Source organism: Odontesthes bonariensis, chromosome 4, assembly GCF_027942865.1.
Source record: "Odontesthes bonariensis isolate fOdoBon6 chromosome 4, fOdoBon6.hap1, whole genome shotgun sequence".
NCBI classification, from domain to species: domain Eukaryota; kingdom Metazoa; phylum Chordata; class Actinopteri; order Atheriniformes; family Atherinopsidae; genus Odontesthes; species Odontesthes bonariensis.
The window spans coordinates 42,481,880-42,502,906 of record NC_134509.1 but is presented as its reverse complement, the minus strand read 5'-3'; the positions used below and the strand labels follow the sequence as shown (position 1 = coordinate 42,502,906).

At 46.5% G+C, this 21,027-nt stretch overlaps 1 protein-coding gene across 1 annotated transcript in view; it reads left to right on the top strand.

The window, feature by feature from the left end:
* The first annotated feature begins 3,732 nt into the window (after positions 1-3,732).
* The window catches only part of asb5b (ankyrin repeat and SOCS box containing 5b), a 30,403-nt gene continuing 13,108 nt past the window's right edge, over positions 3,733-21,027 (top strand). Inside the window, exons 1-3 of the mRNA XM_075464241.1 lie at positions 3,733-4,231; positions 12,048-12,127; positions 16,550-16,657. Of these exons, the coding sequence (XP_075320356.1) occupies positions 4,117-4,231; positions 12,048-12,127; positions 16,550-16,657 (303 nt within the window). The 5' untranslated portion in view covers positions 3,733-4,116. The remainder of the gene's footprint in view (positions 4,232-12,047; positions 12,128-16,549; positions 16,658-21,027) is intronic.

Genomic DNA, 21,027 nt, shown 5'->3' with positions numbered 1-21,027 from the left:
TGGACTCGAACTTCCTGTCGGAGCTTTTCAAAGTAAAACTACTATAAAGCGCCTGTTTTCTTTAGTAGAAAGAAACCCTAAAATTATGCAATGAGTCAGCGAAGAAGAGCCGGGGCCACCAGTGTCACTCCTGCTGTTCCAAACCGTCTTGTCGTCTCCAAAGAGACAGCATTTTTATTTATTTATCTATTTCTTTATTTTATTTATTTTTATTTAAACATGTTGCATTGACAGAACAAAACTCAAAAGTAAACAGTTTTTTTTAACTTCACATATCCACACCTCCTCATATAGTACAAATAGAAAGAATAATAAATGATTGTAGACATGTCGCATATGTCTATGTTTTCGTGTACTTGACGAAGTTGAACAAACAGGAAATAACGGCAGTGATGAATAAGCGGTAGTAGTTGCGGAAGTAGTAAAGTTGAACAACTTTATTCAAACACTTTCATGGACATAGATCGTAGTGCAGTGAGCAGTAAGAAATGTAGTAAAACACAGTGTGCATGTTCAGTCTGACAGAGTTTCATCAAAGCAACTCTTACTGATGTACCTGTACCTTACTTCAACTGTGGAAGGACACGTCCTGGAACAACTATTAAAGCAGTTGGGACTGAGAATAAAAACCGTTTTGGACCACATAATTAACCAGACTTCATGAGAAACAGACATATCTCCAACAATATCAGATTAGTACTTGATTTCATTGATTGTTCAGATGTATGCTTTGATGAAAGTTTCATCCTTTTTGTTTAGATTTTCACAAAGCGTTCGACACAGTTGAACATAAATTCATATTCCATGCCTTAGAGAGCTTTGTATTTGGACACCATATTTTAGAAGTGCTATCAGAACAATGTATACAAATGGAAAATGCTCAATCAGATTGCATGCTGGTACTTCTCCTCGTGCCTTCCTTAAACGCGGGTGAGGCAGGGATGCCCCATATGCCTTAGCTTTCCTCTTTCCTCTCTTAGTCCATTAAACGTTACTATCAGCCAACTGGCTGATGATACCTTTACATTATCTTTACCTTTATCTCCCACTTTTCTGTTTCTAGAAGTCAGGTGAAGAGGCAGTTGGAGAGACTGAACCGGAACAAGGCTGCAGGTCCAGATGGTGTCAGCCCCCGAGTCCTGAAGGCCTGTGCAGAGCAGCTCTGTGGGATTCTGCAACACCTTTTCAACCTTAGCTTGACCCAAGAGAGGGTACCACTGTTGTGGAAGACATCCTGTCTGGTTCCGGTACCAAAGAAAACTCACCCTTCAGACATCAATGACTACAGACCTGTTGCCCTGACATCCCACATCATGAAGGTCCTGGAGAGACTCCTGTTGACCCACCTGTGTAAGCAAACCAGCACATATCAGGACCCCCTGCAGTTTGCTTATCGCCATGGAGTTGGAGTTGAAGACGCTATCATACACCTGCTTCAACAAACCCACTGTCATCTGGACAAAGCAGGCAGCACTGTGAGGATCATGTTCTTTGATTTCTCCAGTGCATTTAACACAATCCAGCCTGATCTGCTTCGTCTGAAACTCCAGAAGACTCAGGTGGAGGCCTCAACAATCACCTGGATTAATGACTACCTGACAAACAGACCACAGTTTGTCAGACTGAAGAATTGTATGTCTAACCAGGTGATCAGCAGCACAGGAGCACCACAGGGGACTGTACTCTCACCATTCCTTTTCACTCTGTACACTTCAGACTTCCAGTACAAGTCAGACTCCTGTCATCTACAGAAATATTCAGATGACTCTGCAGTTGTCGGGTGTATCAGAGATGGACAAGAAGCTGAGTACAGAGAGCTGGTGGACCGCTTTGTGGCATGGTGTGCAGTGTTTCCCGCAGGAAATTGCTTAGTCAAGGTGGTGAGTCGTTGGCTGGGGGGGGGGGGTGTACTTGGAATGGGACGGGGGCTGTTAGAGCAATAACGAAGCTGTTTAAGAGCTGTAACACTTTTTTATTTACATTATTAACTATTTACATTAACAACCAGTAGGTGTCGCAATTCAATGTTATCAATGCTGTCTTTTAATGTCTGAGCCTGGCAAAGCATTATTACTTCGGTTTAAAAAAAAAAAAAAAAAAAATTTTTTTTTTTTTTTTTTTTATGGAACGTTGGCAAGGCGGCAGTGCGAGTTTGCCAAGGCGGCCGCCTTGACTATAATGCACTGCGGGAAACACTGGTGTGGGAACAATCATCTCATCTTGAATGTTAACAAAACAAAGGAGATGATTGTAGATTTCAGGAGAAACAGGGTCAGATCAAACCCTGTTTCCATCATGGGAGAAGAAGTGGAGGTGGTTGAGGAATATAAATACCTTGGTGTTCATGTGGACAACAGACTGGACTGGAGACACAACAGTGAAGCCATCTACAAGAAAGGACAGAGCAGACTGTACTTCTTGAGGAAGCTAAGGTCCTTCAAGGTTTGCAGCAAGATGTTGCAGATCTTCTACAAGTCTGTTGTTGAGAGCGTCATTTCCTCTTGCGTCATCTGTTGGGGCAGCAGCATCAGAACCAGGGACCTAAAAAGACTCAACAACCTGATAAGGAAGGCTGGTTCTGTTCTGGGGACGACTGTGGAACCTCTGGAGACAATAATGCAAAGAAGGATTTTCCTCTCCATGAGACTGTTATCAGAAAACAGAGTCTCTTCAGTCAAAGGCTTCTTCAGTTTGGATGCAAAACGGACCGCTACAGGAAATCTTTCCTGCCCACAGCCATCAGCATCTATAATAACTCTTTGATTTAATTGAGCTACATCAACATTTAATTTCCCTCTGGGATAAATAAAGTATTTTTGAATTTGAATTGAATTGAATCTACTGATCTAATAAACACTTTCTCTGCTGCATCTGGACTTTGCTTGAATGTAAAGAAATGTGAATTGCTTGCTCTTAAATATTGTGACATCCCTTCTATTTGTAATATACCTGTTAAAGACACTGTTACTTACTTAGGAATCCTCATTACTAAAGATAGAGAAGCCAGATGTAATCTGAATTTTGACTTGATTATTGACAAATCCCAAAGAGATTTGTATTGAATTTATTAAAGATTTATAATTAATAAAAAAAACAGTGGAGACTGATGAAAATAATGTAAAACACTGTCTGTACAGTCAGGTGCAGAGCTACAGAGTGATGGGGTATTACTCTGTAGCTCTGGCTCTGGTCAGGTGGTCTCTAACAGCTCTGATCTGGGGGGGGGCTGTTTGGTATTAATGCGCCGGCAGCAGAGCTGTACAGTAAATACACCACACACACACACACACACACACACAGTAAATACACCACATACACACACACACACACACACACAGTAAATACACCACATACACACACACACACACACACACACACACACACACACACACAGTAAATACACCACATACACACACACACACACACACACAGTAAATACACCACATACACACACACACACACACACACAGTAAATACACCACATACACACACACACACACACACACACACACAGAGTAAATACACCACACACACACACACAGTAAATACACCACACACACACACACACACACACACACACACACACACACACAGTAAATACACCACACACACACAGTAAACACACACACACACACACACACACACACACAGTAAATACTCTGGCCGGCAGCAAAGGGAGCTCCACCTGCTTCGTATAGCTGAACTGCTCACGTGACCTGACAGACACGTGATTGACCGTCACTTAGGGCTGTATCTGCGTTTGATATGAAGGCAGTAACCTATGACGCAGTATGAAGGCAGTATGAAGGCAGTGCTCTGGCAACATTTATGAGCAGGAAGTTATGGATGAATCCATCCGCTGTGGTGCTTATTCCCGCCTTCTGCGGAATGAGTGGCAGCACGGTGAGATGAAGCGAGCTGGACAGAACAGCGGGTTCTCCTCTGCGGGACGGCTCCGTATCACGCCCCGCTGTGTCGCATTAGCTGGTCACGTGCCGAGGATACCATAACAACAACAAAGCCTCTCAGCCAATCTGAATCCGTCCAGATCTGACTCCTCTCTTACAGCGTCTCGTGCCCTTTGGACTGCTGCGCGTGAGCCTCGGGTGTGGGAACATGGTCCTGTCAGGAGCTGTGAAGATGTCCAGGAAAAGATCAGCAGAGTCGGCCTCGCTTCTCAAACACGTCCCGGACGCGAAGAGGGCCTGCTGGGGCATTCTGACCAGCCAAGGTGGGTACACTGTGTGCCGGGGTGGTGCGCGGGGTGGTGCTCAGGTGGTGCTGGGGGGCAGCAGTTCTGATCAACATGCTGGGAGTGACCAGTGTGTGGTATGTGGGCTGTTTGTGTGTGAAAGGTTTGGTGTGATAAGGGTGAGACTTTTAATTCTGAGGCCTCTGACGGTGCAGAAGTGTGAACAGTTGTGAACAGCTCTTATGCTGTTACTGAGGCAGAGGCGGGCTTAGAAGGGGGCAGGGGTTGTTTTGGTGTGGGGGACTTACATCAGAAGACAGAATGAAATTAAATGAAAAAACAACAGCTAAATAAACACGTTCCTCTGATATCTCCTGCAGGTGCCCGTTGACCTTTGAATCATCTTATCATGTATAAAGATTTAGTGGAACAATAAAAGATTGAAAAACAAAGTGAACGCATGCAGAGGGCGTTAAAGTGGAACACAGCTTTCAAACACCCACAGCTGATGAAAGAACAGTTTAGTTTAGTTTGAACAGTGTAGCATGGGCTGCTAAACATTCATTTACTAAAGATGTAGCTTAAAGCTTACAAATAAAAAATATGATCTCATATTCCTCACATTTAAGATGAAAATAACAGCGTCAATGTATCAGGGTGCTTGCGCAAGTCTTGAAAGTCTTAATAAGTATGGAATTTTGAAGCACTGTTTTCCAGACCTTGAAAAGTCTTGGATTTTGTGTGAAAGTCTTAATAAAGTATGGAAAATAAATGTATGGTAGAATTTTACAGTATGCTCAAAGGCATTGTGAAATGAGAAATAGGAAGGTAGGCTATAAAACTATAAGTTTACTAACTGGTCACGTACTGTGTTAGCCTAATGGGATGAGATGTGAGTGAAGAGACTGAATTCTACATACATTCATCCATCCATTCATTTTTTTTTATAGATAGTTTTTGTGACACTGGTTTGATGTGAAATTCATGTACTTGTGATTTTCATGTTTTGAAACGTTTTCATCAGTAAAAGCATAATTTACTGAATAATGCATTTGTTCATTGAAAACTAGCCTATAAAAATGAACATTTCTAATAAACACAGTTGGTACAATCTCAACCAATGAAGTAGGCAGTAGGAACACAAGTTACAAGTACATAAAGTTAAGGTCTTGGGGAAAAAAAGTATCAGTTTTAAAAAAGTCTGGAAAAAGTCTGGAATTTTAATTTGGAAAAAGAGCAAGCACCCTGATGTATGTAAAGAGGGGACAACAAGCACCCTAACACCAGGACAGGGATACCTGCTGAGAAGGTTAAAGGGATAGTTCGCCTCTTTTGACATGAAGCTGTATGACATCCCATATCAGCAACATCATTTATGAACTGCGTCCTGTGAGCAGAGTTCCAGCCTCGTTTTGGTGTTGATGAAGGTAGTCCGGCTTGTTGGCTGGGGACACAAAAATAAAGCGTTTTGCTTCTCAAAACAATATGCGTTCAACAGAGTAATACATTTGCATCACAAAATCGTCCATCCAGAAAAAGTCAGACCTCACATCGCTTGGCGCTATTTTTGCCTCCCTTGATATCAATGCGTTCAGCCACCTAGCGATAGCTGCACCTGTTACGGTGTTTACTGCTCGGAAGCAGGGGACCGCTTGGTCTGCTCTTCGGTCTGCACAGTTTACATTGGACGCATTGATATCAAGGGAGGCAAAAATAGCGCCAAGCGATGTGAGGTCTGACTTTTTCTGGATGGACGATTTTGTGATGCAAATGTATTACTCTGTTGAACGCATATTGTTTTGAGAAGCAAAACGCTTTATTTTTTAAACCCCAGCCAACTAGCCGGACTACCTTCATCAACACCAAAACGAGGCTGGAACTCTGCTCACAGGACGCAGCAGGGGGTAAGAAGATGTTCATAAATGATGTTGCTGATATGGGATGTTACACAGCTTCATGTCAAAAGAGGCGAACTATCCCTTTAATGACAACAATGATGTCACATGTACATGGAGAGGAAAGGGAGCAGAGGGATGAGAGGTGCATCATGGGAGCTCCCCCAGCAGGCTGGGCCTACAGCAGCAGAACTATGGGATGTTTCAGGCTCACCTCAGCCATCCCTAACTATAAGCTTTATCAGAGAGGAAAGTTTTAAGCCTGGTCTGAAAGGCAGAGAGGGTGTCTGATCACAACTTCAGTTTGTCTGAATTTAGAAGCAGACAGTTCTGAGTCATCCAGGTCTTTATGTCTTTAAGACATGCTTGTAGTCTGACCAACCTATTGGGTTCATCTGGTTTTATAGATAAGTACAGCTGAGTATCATCAGCATAGCAATGGAAATGTATGCCATGCTGTCTGATAATGTTACCTAATGGAAGCATGTATAAAGTGAAAAGAACAGCATTTCTGAACTTGCATATAAATATATGTTTCTCATAGTGATAGTAAAGCAGCTGTACATGTCATCCATACACAGCACATAACAAGGTTACAGTTATAGAAGAATAGAAATGTCAGTTGTTTCCATTGTTTGTGTGGTTCTGTGTGCTGTTGATGGAAAATGCCTGCTGGACTGAACCATCCAGAGGAGGAGTGGGACAGACGTGAGCTTCTTCCACTCTGACACCATCTGCTGCTGACAGGTTAGATGGGAAGAAGAGGAGTACTGTTCTGCTGGTAGTTCGGAGCAGCTTCAGTGGTTGACTTTCACCCTGACACAGTTAGTTTGTTGCTGTGGTAAAAGCAGCCTGACAGGTATCCAGCTAGGTTTTCAGTTTGCCAGTAAGCTAGTTAGTGGCTATTTTTAGCAGCTGCTGTGTGCCGGGAGTGTACGGCGATCGCCACTCCCACACGGTGAGGACGAGCAGAAAGTGTGGAGGTCCGCTGCATGCTCTGCATTCAGAATGTTCTATGTATACCAGTGGCTGGATGTGCCATGGGGAGACGGAGATATGGGTATGTAGAACACAAGACTAAGTATCTCAGCAGCTGCATGCTGACACACAGCAGCAGCTGCTGCTCAGAGAGAGCTCACTATCACAACAAGGAACTGCTCAGTTCTCAATACACACACACACATATATATACTGTATATGTGTGTATATGTATAAATAAAAAATAAGAAAAAGAATGGAAGATGAGACCCTTTCACAGTTTTCTGATCTTGGTTCATAAGATGAAACACAGATGTACTGCTTTCAGGAGATCAGTTTTTGAATGAAACTTATAGTAAGCAGGTTGGTGAAATTATTGAATTCTATCCAAATATAGAAGGTTTCATTAGCTCTTCTCTGAAAATCATGAAGCAGCTAAGTGTGGAGCAGTTGTGTAAAGGCTTAAAAAACTTCTGACGGGGTAAAGGTCCACTGAAATCTAAAAACCTTCATTTCTGATGGTTGAAATGCACGAGGTGTTTCCCTACGGTTTCAGTTTGAGGTTCACAGTTCTATGTTTCCCTCTCTCTCCCCCTTCTCCTGGAAAGCATCTTTAAATGGGAATGGTATAGGATAGGAGTAAGCGGGCAGCTCTTGCTGAGGTAATTGTCAGTAAAAACATTGATGTGTTCTTCCTTCAGGAAACGCATGGCTCAGATGATGCTGAGGCTGACTGGGAGGAACTGTAAAGGACACATCTTTTTTGATTGCTGCTGTGTTTTCACACCATCTTCATGCTAGTTATATATCCACATCTGAATTGGTTCAGCGTAGAATTGTAGTTGTAGCAGCGACTATTAGTTTTGCACATTTTATTTTTATTGATAAGTATAGAAACAATAATCCCTCTGAGAGATTAAACTTCTTAAAAACAATGCAGATCAGTCATAGATTTAGGAGGTGACTGGAACTGTACTGCAGATACTGCAGTTTATAGAAACAGCTGAACCTCATCTTCCATCACTTTCCCACATGACTGCATTAGTAGCAGAAAATGATTTAATAGATGATTGGAGAAAATTCCATCATACAATCAGGCAGTACACCTGGATGAAGGTTTCTGATGATACTGTGAAGGCTGCTCACTTAGATTGCTTTCATAACAATCAAAACCATGACAATAGGTTAGTCACAGCAAACATCTCCAGTTGGTTTCTTAGATCATCATTTAGTCACCATAGACATCTCTTTAATCGTCCCATCGCAACTCTCTCTCTATTGGCATTTCAACACCCAACTCCTTCAAAATTAAGATTTTTGTAGGTCTCTGACTTCAGCACTCGTTGGAAGCTTAGGAAGAAAGACTTCATTAACTTTGCCGAGTGGTTTATCAGATTTATCAGTGATGTATCATCAAGTACAGCAGCTTTAGAGGTATCTTTAGAACCTGATTTGTATTCAGACGGCTTCTGCCCAGTTGATCTCTCTGAACTAACAACAGCAATAGTCTCTTCTAAACCATCAACTTGTGTTTTAGACCCAATCCCAACCAGACTGTTCAAGGAGGTTTTCCCCTTCATCAACACTTCCATATTGGATTTGATCAATCTGTCTGTGTTGACAGGATATGTACCTCAGCCTTTTAAGGTTGCTGTAATTAAACCTTTACTTAAAAAACCTACTCTTGATGCGCCTACAGTTTGTGTCTGTAGTGCAACTCCCCCAGCAGACAGCAGCATAGAACAGTGCACTCTCAATGATAGTGTGATAAAACATGCACATCATATCACTGCAGACACTGAAGGACCTGAGCCGTCTCTTCTTCCTGAGACCCATCTCTGATTAAAGAACAGTATAACACCCCCTCCTTTCCGCTTACTGCCGCTCGTACTCAGGTCTCGATCCGCTCGTACGGCTGTGAAGCCGGGTATGTCCACACATGAGTCTGGTGTGTTGTGGTTCAGCCAGGACTCAGACAGACAGATCAAACTGCTCTCCTTATACAGCCGTTGGTTCCGCCTCTAACTCATCACACTTGTTTGGCAGTGAGTTAGCGTTTCCCATGATCACCGAGGGCAGAAAAGGTTTGTACCTCCACCTCCTGTTGTGCCTCTTTGCCTTTAGTTTTGCTCCAGCTCTGCATCCACGGTACAGCTTTTTAAGCTCGGTTGGAATTGGATGTTTAATTCCGCGTCCAATCCTTGACAGTGCCAACAGTTCTCCTCTTGTGTTCACTGTAGCCAACAGCTCGGTCGCCTCGATGCTCTGGCACCAGGTCAGTGTGGTTGAACCTCCAGGCTTTCTAATATACGGAATCCAAGAGAAACTGGTGGACTTCTGGAAAGGCCACCAGTGGACCAGACCGGCTTTGCTTTTCCTACCTGTTTCTGAAGGTGGGCAAGGTTTGATTGACATCCACAGTTGGATTAAATATTTTCGTTTACAGACTGTGGAGAGATTTTTGTACAGTAGAAAGCAGTTATGGATGGACACTGCCTCTGTACTGCTTCGGAGGATCAAGAACTTCCATTATGACACATATCTTTTCCTCATGGATCATCCAGGTTTTTATCAGTCTGTCCTTTGTACTTGGAGGACTGTGCTAAAGGCAAAGAGAGACGGTTCTTACTTTTACAGTGATGTTAATGAGGAACTGCTTTTCCATAACCCATATACAGGTCCTTCTCAAAAAATTAGCATATTGTGATAAAGTTCATTATTTTCCATAATGTAATGATAAAAATTGAACTTTCATATATTTTAGATTCATTGCATACCAACTGAAATATTTCAGGTCTTTTATTGTTTTAATACTGATGATTTTGGCATACAGCTCATGAAAACTCAAAATTCCTATCTCAAAAAATTAGCATATCATGAAAAGGTACTCTAAACGAGCTATTAACCTAATCATCTGAATCAACGAATTAACTCTAAACACCTGCAAAAGATTCCTGAAGCTTTTAAAACTCCCAGCCTGGTTCATTACTCAAAACCGCAATCATGGGTAAGACTGCCGACCTGACTGCTGTCCAGAAGGCCATCATTGACACCCTCAAGCAAGAGGGTAAGACACAGAAAGAAATTTCTGAGCGAATAGGCTGTTCCCAGAGTGCTGTATCAAGGCACCTCAGTGGGAAGTCTGTGGGAAGGAAAAAGTGTGGCAGAAAACGCTGCACAACCATAAGAGGGGACCGGACCCTGAGGAGGATTGTGGAGAAGGGCCGATTCCAGACCTTGGGGGACCTGCGGAAGCAGTGGACTGAGTCTGGAGTAGAAACATCCACCGTGCACAGGCGTGTGCAGGAAATGGGCCACAGGTGCCGCATTCCCCAGGTCAAGCCACTTTTGAAGCAGAAACAGCGGCAGAAGCGCCTGACCTGGGCTACAGAGAAGCAGCACTGGACTGTTGCTCAGTGGTCCAAAGTACTTTTTTTGGATGAAAGCAAATTTTGCATGACATTCGGAAAGCAAGATGCCAGAGTCTGGAGGAAGAATGGGGAGAAGGAAATGCCTGAAGTCCAGTGTCAAGTACCCACAGTCAGTGATGGTCTGGGGTGCCATGTCAGCTGCTGGTGTTGGTCCACTGTGTTTTATCAAGGGCAGGGTCAATGCAGCTAGCTATCAGGAGATTTTGGAGCACTTCATGCTTCCATCTGCTGAAAAGCTTTATGGAGATGAAGATTTCATTTTTCAGCACGACCTGGCACCTGCTCACAGTGCCAAAACCACTGGTAAATGGTTTACTGACCATGGTATTACTGTGCTCAATTGGCCTGCCAACTCTCCTGACCTGAGCCCCATAGAGAATCTGTGGGATATTGTGAAGAGGAAGTTGAGAGACAGCAGACCCAACACTGTGGATGAGCTTAAGGCCGCTATCGAAGCATCCTGGGCCTCCATAACACCTCAGCAGTGCCACAGGCTGATTGCCTCCATGCCACGCCGCATTGAAGCAGTCATTTCTGCAAAAGGATTCCCGACCAAGTATTGAGTGCATAACTGAACACAATTATTTGAAGGTTGACTATTTTTGTATTAAAAACACTTTTCTTTTATTGGTCGGATGAAATATGCTAATTTTTTGAGATAGGGATTTTTGGTTTTTCTTTACTTTTTTGCCAAAATCATCAATATTAAAACAATAAAAGACCTGAAATATTTCAGTTGGTATGCAATGAATCTTTATCATTACATTGTGGAAAATAATGAACTTTATCACAATATGCTAATTTTTTGAGAAGGACCTGTATACAGGATGCTTCGCTCTGCTGCTCTTCAGAGAGTCTTCTCATCAGCTGGGCTGACTACGTTGGCCCATTTGAAGTATATGGGATGAGGTTTTGTTGTTTCTGACTATATGAGATTATATTGAATGTGTACAAGGCTGAGGCAGGTGTGTGATTGGATGAGGAAGGAAAGGGGGCGGGACAAGTGTGTGAATTGCTTGTGTTTTTTGTGTGTGAGCGATGCGGTGCTTAAAGGAGATCACAGAAGGAGCCTTCTTTGGCGTTGTTGCAGCCAAAACTAACTTTTTCTATTCCCTGATGAAACGACAGTTCCTGAGTACCTTCTCCTCCGTCCTTTTATTACATCCAGCTGGACTTTACAATATGTTTAGATGGAAAAAAGTGTGGGGGGGCATGTCTCTCCCACAATAAATGGTTGCGACGCCTATGGACACAGTGGTCTGTAAATGTAAGATAATCTTGGTAGGTCTTTAAAACTGAAGCAGTCTGACCGTGCAAAAAACTACAGACAGATAAATATGAAATGAATGTAAAAGTGGGATAATCAGTAAAGAAATACAAGGTTACTCCAGCTGATTCAGAAATGGTCAAACTAAAATCACACCATCCTTTCGTGTTTTTACTTCCATATAATATTTGTGTGTGTGTGTGTGTGTGTGTGTGTGTGTGTGTGTGTGTGTGTGTGTGTGTGTGTGTGTGTGTGTGTGTGCGTGTGTGTGTGTGTGCGTCCAGGGTCCTGGGCAGATCGCTCTCCTCTCCATGAGGCAGCCTCTCAGGGTCGGCTGCTCGCTCTGCGCACTCTGCTGGCTCAGGTAGCACCATCATGCACACACTATGGTCACAAAAATGTTTGCCAGTACTCCACTCACTGTCATTTACCCAAAATTCTTTCAAATCAGACTTAGAGAAACTACACCAACAGTGAAACTGATTTAGACGGGGGTGTCACTACATTTAGCATCAACCAGTGAATGTGGTGAACTCAGGCTCATCATTCGACCACACGGGATTGCTGAGATATGTGTCAACACATTTTTTTAACAATTTAGAAGAGTAAAGGTCTGCTATCTGCACTTCTCTGGATCAAACTGTGGAAGCATGAGGAACAGGTCCTGCAAATGAACCAAGTTCACTTTTCTATGTTTCTGCAATTACTCATACTGTCATACAAACCATACGATTTCTATTGAATTCACTATAAGATGCATCAGCAATACAGTACTGAAGATGTATGACATGGTGGATATCATAGTGTTATCAGACAAGTAAATACCTTTGATTTCATCACATTTATCAGAGATTACAGGATATAGATCAGATTCTGGGTTTATGTTCATGTTGGAACATCTTTCAGTGAATCTCTGCAGCTGTTACCATGGAAACATCTGCAGATATTCACTTTAAAGCTGCTCAGAACTGAACTAACTCTGGTTCTGACTCAGATTCTGGGTTTATGTTCATGTTGCAACATGTTTCAGTGAATCTCTGCAGCTGTTACCATGGAAACTGCAGATACACACTTTAAAGCTGCTCAGAACTGAACTAACTCTGGTTCTGACTCAGATTCTGGGTTTATGTTCATGTTGGAACATGTTTCAGTGAATCAGCTGCTTCCTGTTTCCATGGAAATGTGTGAAGAAATAAGAGCCAATCCAAGACTTCTGCACAGACTTGCTGTGACGCAGTTTATGTAGAGTGGGCTTAGAAGACATGAAGAACTGAAAACAGAGATGCTTTGGTTTCTATTTAGATGGTGCTCACTGTGTTCTGGGTCAGTACATCTCAGCTATAACTGGAGGGCACATGGAGTACCTGTTCAAGCTCATAAGGACTAACACGATACACCTGGGCAGGTTACACAGGCTGGTGAAAAGCTTGAAGACAATTCCAATAGTTGATGATTCAGGCCCCAGTTTCTAGTTCTCTGAGCTGAGCACCGCACAGCAGGGAGATGTGAGAGCGTGGAGGAGCCAAATACAGGCAGGAACACAAGGAAGATATTTACCTTTGTTCAAAACAGGGAGTTTATATACTGAGAGCGGGGCTGAGATGGAAGAGAGCAACGAGTGCAAGAGGCAAGAGGAGGCATCTGAGGGCATCAAGGAATAGTGACAGCTAACCAGACAAGAACCAAGAACAAGACTGAACTGAGTCCACAAGAAATAAGGCTCTGCAAAATAAAACAAACAAACTAAATGTGCAAGATCAGGGGGGTATTCCTAGAAGCTGGCTTAGCGGAAAGCCTGGCTTATTTCGCTACTTCTGGCTAAATTTAGCGAGAGTTCCGTTCCATAAAGGTGGCTTATTTGAACGCCCGCTGAGTAACCATGGTAACTTATGCTGCTGAACTAGCCTGCTCCCGGGCAGGCTAAAGTTGAAGCTTAGCTTAGCTGCAATTCAAAAAATGTCCGACCGGCTGAAACGGACTCCGGAAAGAAATGTTCACCTAGAATTCTGCGCTCCCGCAACTCATGTCTTGTCTAAAAAACGAAGCAAAAACTGTGGTTATCATATCACCACTTTCACTGTCTCGAAAAATCAATCAGTCGGTGCCAGTGCAACTAAAGAAACGCAACTATACACACGTATTGAGCATGAAATTAATTCATTAAAACTAATCAATACCTAACAAACATCCGATCTACACCCACGTAGGACCAGACTCAGAAAAATCGGGGACAGGTAATAATGTTAATGATACAAATTATTGAAAGCTCCTTTCAAAACAGTCAAGGACACTGTACAAACAAGATATTAGATAAAACGCAGGAATTAAAACATCTTACCATATTAAAAATACACAGAACGGAGCAATCACTGTAGGTAAGCACAGTTAAACGGATGGGTTTTGAGTTAAGACTTGAACAGAGGGAGAGTGTCAGTATTGCGAATGTCGGGGGGGGGGGGGGGGTCTCTGTCCTTTCAGGCTGCTGCTCCACATTTACAGTAGCCGATAATGTAAAACAACCTACTGGCTGAAGTATTTGCATTAAGTTCATCATCTCCCTCAGGCTTCCCTAATGTTATCAGTGCACTACACTGTACCCATGTACGCATCCAAGGCAATGCAATTTGTAGAGCACAATTCGTACACAAGACAATTCAAAGTGCTTTACAGCTACATAAAATCACCAGAAGGCAATAAAATAATTCCAAAAAAATCATTAATTAATTAATTTAAAAGTGAAGAGTGCAGATAAAATACTTTCAGGTGTCATATGCACATCTAAATAGAACTGTTTTCAGTCTGGATTTAAACATTGTCACATTGTCCAGGCCCCTGCTGGACCCGTGGAGGCTGACTATGTAAACCGAATATTTTTCCATATCCTAAATGTTCAGGTACACTTGGGGATAATTGTCCATAGACTCTGAACTGGATTTCTCATTTTGAAAAATACCACATCAACCCCTTTGAGTAACGCTGAGCAATGTTACATTTATGCCCTGTGAAAGCTCATCATTGACTCCTATCCTCCGTGCATACAGATGATCTGTGATGGAGGTCATTTCATTTCCAACATTGAGGCTAAATGGCCGGGATCAGTTCATGATTCTAGGATCTTACGAGCATCCTCACTGGCACAGAGGTTTGCACAAGGTGCAAGAATTTTAATAACCCGAAGGAGTGTACTTTTGAAGTAAGGTGTAGCATAGGCAGAATTTTGGTAATGTAATGAGAGGTCAAGTGTAGAGGTCATCTCAAGGAATTTAAAGTGCTCGTCATACTTTATTATAGATAGCCATATAAGGCACATATTGCATCAAATTGCCAAGTCTTAACACATGTATATCCATCCAACATTTCTCTTATTCTGCAGGAGAGTTCAATGGTGTCCTGCTTGGGGACAGAGGCTATGCATGCTGGCCGTACCTCCTCACGCCATGTCCTGATCCAGGAACAAGGGCATGCACATGCACATGCACATGCTACAACAAGGGCATGGATAGAAATGACCTTTGGCCAAATTAAATCCAGGTTCATTGCTTAAAGTTCTCAGGCACCATGGCTGACTTCTGACAGAGCCATCTTAAATTAATAGTATACTTCATATTTTATACATTTTGTCTTGTGGACAACTTTTCAGGCTCAAGTCTTGTTGAGTCCCTGCAGGTTCTAGCGCCTGAAAGGACTCAGTTTCTCCTGACACAGTGAGGGACCTATACAGGGACACATATTTCCATTGATTCTTATTGTTGTGACCTTTGAGTTAGAACTTCTTTTCATAATTTAGCATTGACACAGTAGCAGTTTAAGTCAGAGCAAGTGTAAGAAGGCTAAATGGACAGAGATGATTTATAACTTTCCACACGTTAGGTGATGGCACCCCACTGTGAATATAAATGTAAAAACACATTTCTAACACGTTGCATGAACCGTACAATAATGACAAGTTTGAGTTCAAGTTGTGTTGAATTGTTTAATTATTATTAATTAAGCTGTGGAGAGAAAACAGAATTAAATACAGTTCACAACACGAAATTCTCCTTTATCTGAATTTATACTAACATCCCTCTCCAGTTTCATAATCTCTAGCTTGATCTTTTTTATTTTCAGTTTCTTCCATATCTAGTTTGGTGCTCTCTTTATTGGACAAACACATTTCTTCAAAGGCTACTTACCACTCTGAAATATTTTCCTGTACTTTACCTTCACTTGCTGCCAGGTACGCTTTTGGCTGTTAAGATTGCTCCTGTTGAGATGTAACAGTGAAAAATTAATATGTGGGTCACACACTCACGATAATATAGTCACTACAGTATGATGATGCGTGTCGATTATTGGGTTATTAATTAACTGAGCAGGGCCAGTATGTGTGCTGTACATCTCATACAGAGACAATTCATCATGCTTTATGTAAACACATTATAACACAAAGAGGAGAGCATAAATACATGAGGACAGTGAAATAAATGTCTAACAATTGACAATGGTATGAAACTTTCATAACTTACGCATTTAGTCTGTCTGCAGTTGTTAGCCATGCCGTTTCTTTGCTTTATTGATCGCAGCTGTATTACCATTTCTGGTGATGACACTTTTAAAATCCTCATACAGCTCCATCAGCATTATTTCCATCAGCTGGAACTCCCAGCTGTCACAACTGGAGCAGGCTTTCAGCTGCTGAGGACTCAGTCGTCCTCAGCAGCAGCAGACTGTAGTTTTAGCCTTCACAGCAGGTTCTACCACCATGATGTAAAGCAGATATTCACTCAGTGCTTTTATCCTGCAGGGATATCACGCCAACATTGTCACCATTGATCATGTGACGCCTCTCCATGAAGCCTGCCTGTCAGGACACGTAGCATGTGTCAGAGCATTGATAAATGCTGGAGCTAATGTAAGTGTTCTTCTCTTCCACTCCAGTCTCTGTGTGTTTCCATTCTTCTGCCCATCAGCATGTTGTGAGTCAGGCTGTGGTCACGGCTCCCGTGGTCACGGTTCCTGTGGTCACGGCTCCTGTGGTCATGGCTCCTGTGGTCATGGCTCCTGTGGTCCTGTGGTCACGGCTCCTGTGGTCACGGCTCCTGTGGTCCTGTGGTCACAGTTCCTGTGGTCACGGTTCCTGTGGTCCTGTGGTCACGGCTCCTGTGGTCACGGCTCCTGTGGTCACGGCTCCTGTGGTCACGGCTCCTGTGGTCACGGTTCCTGTGGTCCTGTGGTCATGGCTCCTGTGGTCCTGTGGTCACGGCTCCTGTGGTCCTGTGGTCACGGTTCCTGTGGTCCTGTGGTCACGGTTCCTGTGGTCCTGTGATCACGGCTCCTGTGGTCCTGTGGTCACGGCTCCTGTGGTCACGGTTCCTGTGGTCCTGTGGTCACGGTTCCTGTGGTCCTGTGGTCACGGCTCCTGTGGTCACGGCTCCTGTGGTCAAGGCTCCTGTGGTCACGGTTCCTGTGGTCCTGTGGTCACGGTTCCTGTGGTCCTGTGGTCACGGCTCCTGTGGTCCTGTGGTCACGGCTCCTGTGGTCACGGCTCCTGTGGTCCTGTGGTCACGGCTCCTGTGGTCACGGTTCCTGTGGTCATGGCTCCTGTGGTCCTGTGGTCACGGTTCCTGTGGTCCTGTGGTCACGGTTCCTGTGGCCCTGTGGTCACGGCTCCTGTGGTCCTGTGGTCACGGTTCCTGTGGTCACGGCTCCTTTGGTCACGGCTCCTGTGGTCACGGCTCCTGTGGTCACGGCTCCTTTGGTCACGGCTCCTTTGGTCACGGCTCCTGTGGTCACGGTTCCTGTGGTCACGGTTCCTGTGGTCCTGTGGTCACGGTTCCTGTGGTCCTGTGGTCATGGCTCCTGTGGTCCTGTGGTCACGGTTCCTGTGGTCAAGGCTCCTGTGGTCACGGTTCCTGTGGTCCTGTGGTCACGGCTCCTGTGGTCAAGGCTCCTGTGGTCACGGTTCCTGTGGTCCTGTGGTCACGGTTCCTGTGGTCCTGTGGTCACGGTTCCTGTGGTCACGGCTCCTGTGGTCACGGCTCCTGTGGTCACGGCTCCTTTGGTCACGGCTCCTGTGGTCACGGTTCCTGTGGTCATGGCTCCTGTGGTCCTGTGGTCACGGTTCCTGTGGTCCTGTGGTCACGGTTCCTGTGGTCCTGTGGTCACGGCTCCTGTGGTCCTGTGGTCACGGCTCATGTGGTCAAGGCTCCTGTGGTCACGGCTCCTGTGGTCACGGCTCCTTTGGTCACGGCTCCTGTGGTCACGGTTCCTGTGGTCACGGCTCCTGTGGTCCTGTGGTCACGGCTCCTGTGGTCACGGTTCCTGTGGTCACGGCTCCTGTGGTCCTGTGGTCACGGTTCCTGTGGTCCTGTGATCACGGCTCCTGTGGTCCTGTGGTCCTGTGGTCACGGTTCCTGTGGTCCTGTGGTCACGGTTCCTGTGGTCCTGTGGTCCTGTGGTCACGGCTCCTGTGGTCAAGGCTCCTGTGGTCACGGCTCCTGTGGTCACGGCTCCTGTGGTCCTGTGGTCACGGTTCCTGTGGTCCTGTGGTCACGGCTCCTGTGGTCACGGCTCCTGTGGTACTGTGGTCACGGTTCCTGTGGTCACGGCTCCTGTGGTACTGTGGTCACGGTTCCTGTGGTCACGGCTCCTGTGGTCACGGCTCCTTTGGTCACGGTTCCTGTGGTCACGGCTCCTGTGGTACTGTGGTCACGGTTCCTGTGGTCACGGCTCCTGTGGTCACGGCTCCTGTGGTCACGGCTCCTTTGGTCACGGTTCCTGTGGTCACGGTTCCTGTGGTCCTGTGGTCACGGTTCCTGTGGTCCTGTGGTCACGGTTCCTGTGGTCCTGTGGTCACGGCTCCTGTGGTCCTGTGGTCACGGCTCCTGTGGTCCTGTGGTCACGGCTCCTGTGGTCCTGTGGTCACGGCTCCTGTGGTCAAGGCTCCTGTGGTCACGGTTCCTGTGGTCCTGTGGTCACGGTTCCTGTGGTCCTGTGGTCACGGCTCCTGTGGTCCTGTGGTCACGGCTCCTGTGGTCACGGCTCCTGTGGTCCTGTGGTCACGGCTCCTGTGGTCACGGTTCCTGTGGTCCTGTGGTCACGGTTCCTGTGGTCCTGTGGTCACGGCTCCTGTGGTCAAGGCTCCTGTGGTCACGGTTCCTGTGGTCCTGTGGTCACGGTTCCTGTGGTCCTGTGGTCACGGCTCCTGTGGTCCTGTGGTCACGGTTCCTGTGGTCACGGCTCCTGTGGTCACGGCTCCTGTGGTCACGGCTCCTTTGGTCATGGCTCCTGTGGTCCTGTGGTCACGGTTCCTGTGGTCCTGTGGTCACGGCTCCTGTGGTCACGGTTCCTGTGGTCATGGCTCCTGTGGTCCTGTGGTCACGGTTCCTGTGGTCCTGTGGTCACGGTTCCTGTGGTCCTGTGGTCACGGTTCCTGTGGCCCTGTGGTCACGGCTCCTGTGGTCCTGTGGTCACGGTTCCTGTGGTCACGGCTCCTTTGGTCACGGCTCCTGTGGTCACGGCTCCTTTGGTCACGGCTCCTTTGGTCACGGCTCCTGTGGTCACGGTTCCTGTGGTCACGGTTCCTGTGGTCCTGTGGTCACGGTTCCTGTGGTCCTGTGGTCACGGCTCCTGTGGTCCTGTGGTCACGGTTCCTGTGGTCCTGTGGTCACGGTTCCTGTGGTCCTGTGGTCACGGCTCCTGTGGTCCTGTGGTCACGGCTCCTGTGGTCCTGTGGTCACGGCTCCTGTGGTCAAGGCTCCTGTGGTCACGGTTCCTGTGGTCCTGTGGTCACGGTTCCTGTGGTCCTGTGGTCACGGCTCCTGTGGTCCTGTGGTCACGGCTCCTGTGGTCACGGCTCCTGTGGTCCTGTGGTCACGGCTCCTGTGGTCACGGTTCCTGTGGTCATGGCTCCTGTGGTCCTGTGGTCACGGTTCCTGTGGTCCTGTGGTCACGGTTCCTGTGGTCCTGTGGTCACGGTTCCTGTGGCCCTGTGGTCACGGCTCCTGTGGTCCTGTGGTCACGGTTCCTGTGGTCACGGCTCCTTTGGTCACGGCTCCTGTGGTCACGGCTCCTTTGGTCACGGCTCCTTTGGTCACGGCTCCTGTGGTCACGGTTCCTGTGGTCACGGTTCCTGTGGTCCTGTGGTCACGGTTCCTGTGGTCCTGTGGTCATGGCTCCTGTGGTCCTGTGGTCACGGTTCCTGTGGTCCTGTGGTCACGGCTCCTGTGGTCAAGGCTCCTGTGGTCACGGTTCCTGTGGTCCTGTGGTCACGGCTCCTGTGGTCCTGTGGTCACGGTTCCTGTGGTCACGGCTCCTGTGGTCACGGCTCCTGTGGTCACGGCTCCTTTGGTCACGGCTCCTGTGGTCACGGTTCCTGTGGTCATGGCTCCTGTGGTCCTGTGGTCACGGTTCCTGTGGTCCTGTGGTCACGGCTCCTGTGGTCCTGTGGTCCTGTGGTCACGGTTCCTGTGGTCCTGTGGTCACGGCTCCTGTGGTCCTGTGGTCACGGCTCCTGTGGTCCTGTGGTCACGGCTCATGTGGTCAAGGCTCCTGTGGTCACGGCTCCTGTGGTCACGGCTCCTTTGGTCACGGCTCCTGTGGTCACGGTTCCTGTGGTCCTGTGGTCACGGCTCCTGTGGTCCTGTGGTCACGGCTCCTGTGGTCCAGTGGTCCTGTGGTCACGGCTCCTGTGGTCACGGTTCCTGTGGTCACGGCTCCTGTGGTCCTGTGGTCACGGTTCCTGTGGTCCTGTGATCACGGCTCCTGTGGTCCTGTGGTCCTGTGGTCACGGTTCCTGTGGTCCTGTGGTCACGGTTCCTGTGGTCCTGTGGTCACGGTTCCTGTGGTCCTGTGGTCCTGTGGTCACGGCTCCTGTGGTCAAGGCTCCTGTGGTCACGGCTCCTGTGGTCCTGTGGTCACGGTTCCTGTGGTCCTGTGGTCACGGCTCCTGTGGTCACGGCTCCTGTGGTACTGTGGTCACGGTTCCTGTGGTCACGGCTCCTGTGGTACTGTGGTCACGGTTCCTGTGGTCACGGTTCCTGTGGTCACGGTTCCTGTGGTCACGGCTCCTTTGGTCACGGTTCCTGTGGTCACGGCTCCTGTGGTACTGTGGTCACGGTTCCTGTGGTCACGGCTCCTGTGGTCACGGCTCCTTTGGTCACGGTTCCTGTGGTCACGGTTCCTGTGGTCCTGTGGTCACGGTTCCTGTGGTCCTGTGGTCACGGCTCCTGTGGTCCTGTGGTCACGGCTCCTGTGGTCCTGTGGTCACGGCTCCTGTGGTCC